Genomic DNA, 9,942 nt, shown 5'->3' with positions numbered 1-9,942 from the left:
CAGGCTAATTTCCTCCCAAGAAACCAGATCAGCGACAAAGTTCATTCTATTATCTTGTGCATATATGTGTGTGTCTGTGCCTGTAAATTACTGATATATTTGTGTCACATGTAGACACACACACTGGCCACTTAGTGAAGCAGCAGAGCAGAGGGAGTAATTACAGTGTAGGACAGGTCACTAGGCCGGTGGTTCACCTCAGCCTTGAACACTGGAGCTATTCTGGACCTCAGGGAAAATAAGAGGGGCTGCACTCAGAGGCCAACTTCAGTTACGAGGCTAAGAACATTAATTACTCACAGGGCGGCACAAGAGTGTAGATTAGACTGTAATTGGTAGGTTTGCCTGAAAACTCCATGAATCAGCAAGTGCCTATAGTGACCACCACATCAGTGGCTGATTATGAGAATTATGTTGTTTCAATACAAATGCATCACATATCACCGCTTGCTAATACAATTGTGTTATTGTTTTGGACACACGACAAAGCAATTATGCTCTTGGCTCATGTGAATTTTACGGTCATGTAACAGCAATTGTGTATCAAACAGAGGAGGGGGTTGGGTAAACTCCAGTGCATTGTGTTTGCATAGCGTGACCTAGACTTGGTCCAGACAGTGTGTTTGTGAAGTGCTTAGTGTTACTGATCCACAGTTGTGATGAGTAAACAGCCAGCTAATCCCATTCTTGTCTGAACTGTCAAAGTTTTACTCTACACTGAGTCTAGGGCACTGGTTTAAGATTTCAGTTTCTTTTCACCTCTTTGGTTTCATTCTTTGTAAATGTCTAAACGTGTATAATGATCTTGTCTTTAAGCAGCTGACATCAGATAAGCTACAATTAAAAAACTGCCAGTCTTACAGTGCCAGAAAGCACTTACTGGATTTTTAAAGATGTGCTTGTCCTAAAATAAATTAGGACTTTCACTTACTGCCTCACTGTGTGTGTTTTACCTAACGTGCATGTGCTATGATTTGGTAAAATGGAAAACTACAGAGCGTTACAAATACTGCCTTGTTTTTTTGCAGTGTTGCGTAACCTGAAGACGACTGGATTTCCAGAATAAGGTCATACTTGAAACATTGCCATGATATTGCAGAGCACAACACAATCACACGTAGTAGAGAGGATATGTTTTGTCCCAGCAGAACTTACTGAAGCTTGTGCCAGCACACACACATGCACACATACCTTTGGCTGCGGAGTTTCCCAGTGTAGACAGACTTCACCCTGAGCCCGTCCCAAAATAGGAGGGGATGGGCCAAAACAAAAACTGACACAAGACTGAAAAATCTGTCAGTCCACAGAGTAATGAGTTAGAAGAACAGAGACTTGAGCTTGAAGGGGTAGACAGTTGATTTTCTGACACATTTTCAAGAAGCACCCAGGAGAACTGTGACTTTGAAGACTATTATTTTGTTACGTCTCCCTTGAATTTGGACATATTACTCAGTCATATTTCGGTACAGCTGTCTGGCACTGACAGAAAACCTGGTGCAGTGTTTTGTTCTCTGAAAACCACAGGCGATATCAGCACTGTTTGTGTCGGACTGTCGACTGAAAGACAGAGCAGCATGTTAGGGGAGGTGAAGCCAGAGAGTGTGCCGCTGTGTCCTCTAGGTACAGCAGCTGCCCCTGAGCCAGAGTTGTTGTGTATTTTTGGGACGGGGGACTTGGGGCGCTCTTTGGGTCAGCGTTTGCTCCAGTCTGGCTACAGAGTGGTGTATGGCAGCCGCAGACCTCACAGCTGTGGCCCCTTGCCTCAGGGAACTCAGGTAAGACATATTGCATGACATCTTCTCAAACTCTGGGATTCACCCCTTTTTTAAAAAAAAATATATATTAATGATTATTAGGGGCCAGGCAGCCTATGCTGCCAGGACAAGGTAAGAGTGGCACTTTGAACATCATATTTTCTCTTATGAAGCAAAACACTTACTGTATCGTTAAAAACAAATCACCAACATTTCCATGCTGTCAAGATGCAATTTATACATTATCAGATTTTTGTTTCGATAACAGTATTTCTGACATTTTGACAATTTTTGAAATCTGCCTTGACAACTGCTGCCTGGCTGGTGACTACCTGGGTTCATTTGTGAGGCCACATGTCTCACTTCCAGTCAAAGCTCAGTGAGTTAGGAGCTGGTTCTTGGTGTCAGAGGTTGTGAGTTCAACCCCCAGCAAGTGAGTTGATGATGATGACACATCAAAATGCTAGATGTTCTTAATTGGAAACACAAGACAATAGCCCTGATGGTGGCGTTACAGCATGCCTCTAAATTTCAAAACTTTGAAAATTCATAACAAATCAACTAGCCACTACAGCTTTGGAACTTTCACTTTCAAATTGGCTAATTTTGCCAAAAATTGCCCGCCCTGACCATTGTTGCACAGCATCTATAATTGTAAATTGTTGCCAAAGTTTTCAAGAGTCTATGTCACATGATGGCTCACAGCCAACTCAAATGTCTGTATTGATAAAGGTTAAAGGACACAGTCAGTACTGGGAAAAAAGATACAATTCTTATCAGACTTTGAAGACTGGCTGAGCTACACAAGGTCACTGATAATATGTGTGGGTGCAGATGTTACTGTGTGTTTCATTGTGAACCACATACTGAGTTTTTGTTTTCATCCTTCATACCACATGTGCTTAACTAGGGACACTTGTGTCTCTGAACCTGCTGAGCAAGTTGTTATTGAGTGTGTTTCCTTGTGTAATGGCCATGCATAGCAATAGATCTGTGTTTGTGTGTGTTCTGCAGGTGATGAGCCATGCTGAAGCAGCCCAGTCAGCCAGTCTGGTGTTTATTTGCATTCACAGAGAGCACTATAACTTCCTGGAGACACTTGCACCCCAACTCACGGGGAAGGTACCTTGTTGCACAGTCGGATGCTTTTATGTAACACAGCAAGTGGTTCATTTCTAATTTTTCATCCACTTCCCTGCATTTCATTGATGGGAAGGTGCTGGTGGACGTCAGCAACAACCTAAAGAAGAATCTATACCCAGAGGCCAACGCTGAGTATCTGCAGAGGTAAGAGGAAAATAGGCAATATTGTAATTACCTAGACCATTCAGACATGTGGTTTGAATTGTCAAAGCTTGGTGGAACATGAAGCAAAAGTTTGTTGTTTGTTGTCCAGGCTGATCCCAGGAGCTCACGTGGTGAAAGCTTTTAACACTCTGTCGGCTTGGGCCCTACAGACTGGACCCTCAGATGCCAACAGACAGGTACTAAATGTGTCTGTTTCAGATGCTGCAGTTTCTTTTCGACAAATTGGAGAACTGGATTTGTTTGAAATAATTGATACACATGCCAAATTTGATGTTTAGCTATGCAAATGTTTCCTCCGGTGACAGATCTCATTTTGAAATTTAAACTAGCCATTTCTGCTTGTCAGATTCTCCCTCCACTGCAGAACTACAAGGGTTTGACTGCTCTCCAATGTGTTCACACAGTGGGGTGTTGACCAACAAGTTAAAAATAATAGCCTCCTTTAGAAAGGAGAACATTTCAGTCCAAATTATATTATTAACTCATTTGAGGTTTTGATCAAACCAAATCCAAAAAAATGAGAAAAAGAAGCCAAATTGGAGGAGTCAGCCTTATGTCTTTGCTGTGTGTGCCATCTCTGATGTATCCTTGAATCAATTAACTCCACAATCCCTCTTAGATCTAAGCCTCTCTTCACATGCTTTGCTCTCTCACTCTGTACTGCAAAGCTGAAGCATATGTGGGTTTTTCTGTTTTATTTTGATCTGGTTGTGCAATCCCAGAGGACAGTAAAACCATACCAGTGTGTGTCTCTGTGTGTGGAGTGAGTGTGTTTATGCATCATGGTGTGAAGAGCACCATCAGCAACATTACATATGTTTACTTAGTATTGTTGTTAGATTTTACCTGCTTTCTTCAACTAAATTTAGCGTTTCATACAGGAAGCCACAGTATCTCTAGGTACTTTTATGTTCAATCCTCTGGAGTCCAAACCATCCTTTCATCATTGTGTGTACAAATACATAATCATAAACGCATAAATATAAAATAATGAAGACACATACCCCTCAGGCATTTTGAGCGCTTTTAAAGTTGTGGATGTTTTCATGCTCCAGGTGTACCTGTGTGGAAACAGTGCTGAGGCAAAACAGGCGGTAACAGTGACAGCTACCAAACTGGGCTTCACTGTTCTGGACAGGGGGTCTTTGTCTGCAGCCAGAGAACTGGAGGACTTCCCTCTGCAGCTGTTCCCAGAGTGGAGGCTGCCTCTACGGATTGCTTTTGGTCTCACCGTTGTCCTCTTCATCTATGTGGTCATTAGAGATGTCATCTGGACATATGCTACAGACGGGAGAGACATCTCTTTCAGAATCATGGTGTCCTTGGCCAACAAGGTACAGTTAATACCAGTGATGAAAAGAAAAATAAATAGAAAATCTCAAGAAATATTTCCACCCAAATAGTGCATCACTATAATCTCTGCTTTGCTTATTCTTCATCTTCCAGGTGTTTCCCATCGTGTCAATCACCATGTTGTGTCTATGTTACCTGCCTGGTGTCATAGCTGCCTTCATTCAGCTCTACAGAGGAACCAAATACAGGTCGGACACCAAAACAAGATGGACTGATATTAGTTTCTTGCACAAAGATGCCCAATTTACAATTAATTTTAAAATATTGTATCGTACTAATCACAGTATGTGTGTCACAGGCGTTTCCCTGACTGGCTGGATCGCTGGATGCTATGCAGGAAACAACTGGGAGTGCTAGCGCTCGGCTTTGCCTTTCTACATGTGCTTTACACCCTCGTCATCCCTATAAGGTATCTGACAGGTGCACACATCATCACTCTGCTTTTATCTGGATTGTACTATTAAAGTCGTGTTGATTAAAAAAAAAAAACAATGTCATTTTTGAACTTTGAAGTAATCCATATAACTTACACTACTGGGACTTGCCAATTTGCCATGTCCATATTATAACATCCTGCTCTCATCAGTATGTGTTCTGCATAGGTAAGAAATTCAGATCGACCCTCTGTGCAAAATATGTTGAGAGAGATTGGTACATTGGTGGATGTACTAATGAGGAAGTGAGCACTTGGTAACATCTTGGAGCAAGACAGGAAAAACAATTCCACATGAGACCAGCTCCACCCATCCAGTTCATTAGGCACGTCATATGGTCTCAAGTGGGGTAGAGATACTTCCTGATTGGACTGAAGGTCCTGTGGGAAGACGGCTACAGAAAGGTCTTGGAGAGGAAGACCATGAATTACCAGGATTTGGTCTGACAATCCAAGAACAAAGGGGGAAGGCCTGGCTATTTCTAGCTGAGGCTGGTTACAAGGGTTTCCCGGCACAGTCCTTGTACAAGATGCTCTAAAGTATGTCTGGGAATAGTAGGCAGGTAAAGGAAGCCAACTTCTTGCAGGTTGGGGAAGGCAGTGGAAAGAGTCCCCTTTGTCTGTGAAACATGGCTGGATGTGTTGAGCCGGAAGCCAGGGGAAGATGGGCAGCGACTGGTTATCACTGCCAACCCACCAACTGGGGGACGCTGATTTAGAGTCAGATTTAGCAGCATATGCAACCAGAAAACTGAGAGTTGGCCTTCACATTCTTTAGGAACACTCATTAAACTTAAAGAACCTATAGACAGAAAGAAGGTATAGGTAGCTATGTAGTTGCTATGTTTTTTCTGTGTTTTTTTTTTGTACAGATTTTGACCAGCAGCTCCCTAAAACTGAGCATGGAACTTCATTCTTAACCTTGAAAAGAGCTATGGTTAACATCGTGTTTATAGCCATCACAAAGGTTTCACTTTCCCTCATGATTTTTCACTAAATAATCTTGTCCTTTTCATCCACAGATATTATGTGAGATATAAAATAGCTGCAAGTACCATCGCAAAGGTAAGGCAGCCACACAGCTAGGAAAAAATATTTGATAGGTTCAAAGCTTCATGTTCGCACAAAAGAAAAAAAAATCCAGTTTATATTATGTAATCATCAAGTCAACTGATTTTGAATAATAGTTATCTGTTTCCATTAGTTTTGTATCAGAGACTGGTGATAGAAATCTCTCTGCTTTGTTTAATGTCACTTTTAGATCAAGGAAAACCAAACATCAGAGTTTGACACCACAACTGCCTGGCGTTCTGACTCTTTATATGCCACGGGGATTCTGGGATTTAGTGTGTATGTCCTGTTGGGAATAACCTCTCTCCCCTCTGTCAGCAATGCTCTCAGCTGGAGAGAGTTCAGCTTCATACAGGTGAGTACAGCATGTGTGTGTGTGTGTGTGTGTGACTCATCCACATGTGTGAACTTTGTGTAACATATTTTCATAGCATCACTTCACAAACACTGAGCTCTATTTAGCTGTGTGGAAGCATTTGGCTGAAACCGTGTATCCTGTTTACGTGGTGAAACATTGGCGGTCACAACTGGCTTACACTGTGGAATTTTTTTTTTTTTTTTTTTTTTAAATAACATTTTCCCAAGCAATCAGTCCAACACATTATCCCTCAGCAAATGTTGATTTCTGTGTTTGTGTGCCTTTTCCAGGAGTTATTAAATGGCAGATTGTGTTGTTAATACATATTCATTGGTTTTCCAACCCATAATCCAAAAGTGACAAAAATGTTAGTTGTTCATATTAAACATGGCCAGTTTTAAACAAACACCATAACCCTTTTCTACACCACCTATGTTTTATTATTGTATTTACAAGGACATCTTTTTAGGTTAGGATTTTGATTAAAATACTAAATCCACTACGTCAGGCAATAAGCAGGAGGTACTGTATTTACTGAACAAAGACATCCTGCTGTAATCTTTGTTGCTGCAGATGTTCATTCTGTCTACTTCCCTAATCCAAAACGGATCTGGGCATGAGTTTGTACAATCTGAGAAGTTGCCATTTCCACCCCATTGCCCCTCAGCCGGTTCCCGAATATTCACTCTATCAGAAGAAAATTGACTTGTAAAGAGTAATATTACCTGTTTCAGTCAGAGGCACAAATAAGGGGCTGCATAACAGGCGATTTAAAAATAAATACAGAGTCTTTTTGTGAACTGTGAATTATACAAAGCTACTTTAGTGGAGTCCCAGAAAATGAGCATAGGTCTGCTGTAACAAGATCAAATACAGCAAAGGCATCACACCTTTTGGAGGCCACAGTTTGGCACACTGAACGACAAAAAGGAAACTGAATGTGAGGCAAGCACATTGCCAGTCATTTTATGTAGTACCTTTTCATGCTGAAATGAATAAAAGCAAACTTAACGTCTCCTTTAATTTGAGACGGCTAATTATCTCACCTCTTCTCTGTGGCCAGGAAAAGCTGCAAATGACAACCACTGATTGATGATACAGTTAACACGGAGACATATGCCTATAATATTAAAGAGGTTCACTCGCTATCTGCCCTCTGGAGATATTCTTTAGGTGTGTTATGAAATTTGAAATAGTGTACTTCCACTATTGCACATGTTTATGCTCTAGGCTGCTGAGGTTCAATTAGAGTGGAAAGTTACAGTACAGAGGTTAGTGGACCTTTAAGGAATGTCGGTACTGGTGGAAAAACTGTTTGCTGTGATTTTCACATCATGTCCATTAGCCAAGATCCAAGCTATGACTGATGAGGATGAGTCTGTGTGCCAGCCTAGATGGAAAATAGTCACATGTGGCAGATTGGTGTTCACGACCAGCTATTGCAAGTGATCTGTTGAAAGTGTTATAGTCTGATATTTATTTCCCTTGATAAAACTTCCACTGTGATTGTTTTCACTTGAGCAGACATAAATGTTTACCCTTTTTTCACACTTTGACCAATCAAAAAATGAAATTGGACTCACTACAGGGAGCAAACTCATTCATAAATGTAACTGGGTCATGTCAAGCTCATTTTCTCATTCCACACCCCTCCCATTTACTCCAGCCCAAATTAGAGCAGTGCTTTAAATGTTAAGTTATTCATCAAGTATAGTTTGAGGGGCATACATTATCCTTGGCCACAGTCTTTAGGTTTTGTTCATATGTATGAAGTGGATCTACAGTATGGGCCAGTAAAAGCATAACTCTGTAAGGGTGTGTGTGACATAGCTGATTTATTTCTATCTATGCACACAAGGTAAATGAGTGTGTTGGAGCATGTGCACATGTGTGAACAGCTTACTACTGTGCCTTTTACACAATAATTAGATCTGTGTTTTCAGTGAAAGAAAATGGTGTGAATCTGTGAATGCAAGTTATATTTTTTAACTATTTTTTTCCCCTCTCTTCCAGTCTAAGCTGGGCTACCTCACACTGTTCCTTTGTACCTTTCACACCTACATATACGGCTGGAACAAGTTCCTTAAACCCAGTTACTACAAATGGTACACTCCTCCGGCATTCATGCTCAGTCTTGTGTTGCCGTCTGTAGTGATCGTTCTCAAGCTGCTGATCCTCCTGCCCTGTGTGGACCGCACCCTTACTCGCATTCGACAGGGCTGGGAGAGAACTGGTCCAAAGGAAAACAGCAAGAAGTCACTGTTATAGGGCTACATTACAGATAGAAAAAACAATTGTATGCACAGAAAACATAGACTCAAATACACCACAGTGACTTCATATCATCAGGTAACCCTAACTTGATGTTTTAGATGCCATGGATCCAGGACCATTTGTTATTCTCTCTGTTGTTAACACATTCACCCTCTCTTTATGAAATCATGATGGAATTGTTCAATTTTGTTAAGATACAGATAAACCATTATGTTACAATTTAACAATTGCACCAACACATGTACAATATGACTGAGACGGGCAGAGTTTTGTTGTACTACTTTTAGCACCGGCAGCAACATTTTATATTCTCTTATTTGTATCCTCTTGGCTTTCAGACCAACCCTGAGAAACTGTATATAAAGGATTATGTATATTGGACTCATTCATATCTTTCTCTGCTTCATTTTTGTATATTTCGTATTCTCACTATGAAATGTTATGCAAAGTAAACTTCATTCATTGAAAACATTGTCTCTCTTTCTCCCTGCATAAATGGTATATATATATCTCATCCTGCGTGGAGGCTCAGTCAAACTCAGACATTTTCCCTGCTGAGCTGAATGTACTCTGTCTAGTCGTCTCGGTCTGATCCCTCTCCAGGGTTCATCCCTCCAGCTGATCTGATGCTGTTCTCCAGGAAACATTCGCTCTGAGCTGTGAGCTTCTCCCTCAGTCACTACTGGCTCGCTGGCTTGGTGGGCATCACCTCAGTGGAGAGAGGAGCATGCAGACTCCTTCATCACAGAAGTCCTCTGCAGAGAGGATGAAAGATTTGGTCCCCTGATGTTGTAGCAAGTCATTTTTTTGCTGATCAGGAAGGGAGTGAGGAACTCAGAGAAGTGTTAGTTGTTAAACATGATTAATTATTAATCTGTACACACTGACAAGGAGGCACACACACGCATGGATGCCTTCAAAACAACGGGTGCACGGACACAACCACACACACCTGTAGGCAAGGAAGAAGGAGGGAAGATGACTTTCACAGTCACGTGGAATATTAATAATCTGAAGAATGATTGCGCTTCATTTGGCAAATCAAAGAACAGAGAACCAGCTGCTGAATCGTGAAACCTTGAAGTGGAAAAACCTATGAATAAATAATAATATAATGTATAGTGTATGTATTGAATCATACAGTGTAATGATTAATCTTTTTGGTTAGGGTTATGTGTAGACATGAGCGGGACAATGATTTGTAAGTTCATACCGTTTTGCATACAGATGTACACACTTTAATTGTCGCAACTTAAACAATAGCTGACGTTTTACTTTAGGGCATACATTCAATTGATGCAACAGCTAAACCAGGGCAGGGCTATGTAAAAAATCACAAGATAGTAGACAAAAGTATAAGTGTGTGATATGAAATTATTTTTGTTTCAGTT

The 9,942-nt window shown here is 41.0% G+C and overlaps 1 protein-coding gene across 1 annotated transcript; it reads left to right on the top strand.

The window, feature by feature from the left end:
• The first annotated feature begins 1,165 nt into the window (after positions 1 to 1,165).
• LOC310999609 (metalloreductase STEAP4-like) lies at positions 1,166 to 8,615 on the top strand. The gene is made up of 10 exons (XM_083990100.1): positions 1,166 to 1,775; positions 2,769 to 2,876; positions 2,971 to 3,041; positions 3,151 to 3,238; positions 4,118 to 4,396; positions 4,509 to 4,603; positions 4,714 to 4,824; positions 5,871 to 5,913; positions 6,110 to 6,274; positions 8,291 to 8,615. Exons 1-10 carry the CDS (start codon positions 1,575 to 1,577, stop codon positions 8,543 to 8,545), a joined length of 1,416 nt encoding a protein of 471 aa, XP_083846226.1. The 5' UTR covers positions 1,166 to 1,574; the 3' UTR covers positions 8,546 to 8,615.
• Positions 8,616 to 9,942: the final 1,327 nt, after the last annotated feature.

This window comes from Trachurus trachurus (assembly GCF_905171665.1).
Source record: "Trachurus trachurus genome assembly, chromosome: 16".
NCBI lineage: Eukaryota > Metazoa > Chordata > Actinopteri > Carangiformes > Carangidae > Trachurus > Trachurus trachurus.
This window is presented reverse-complemented; position numbering and strand designations above follow the sequence as displayed.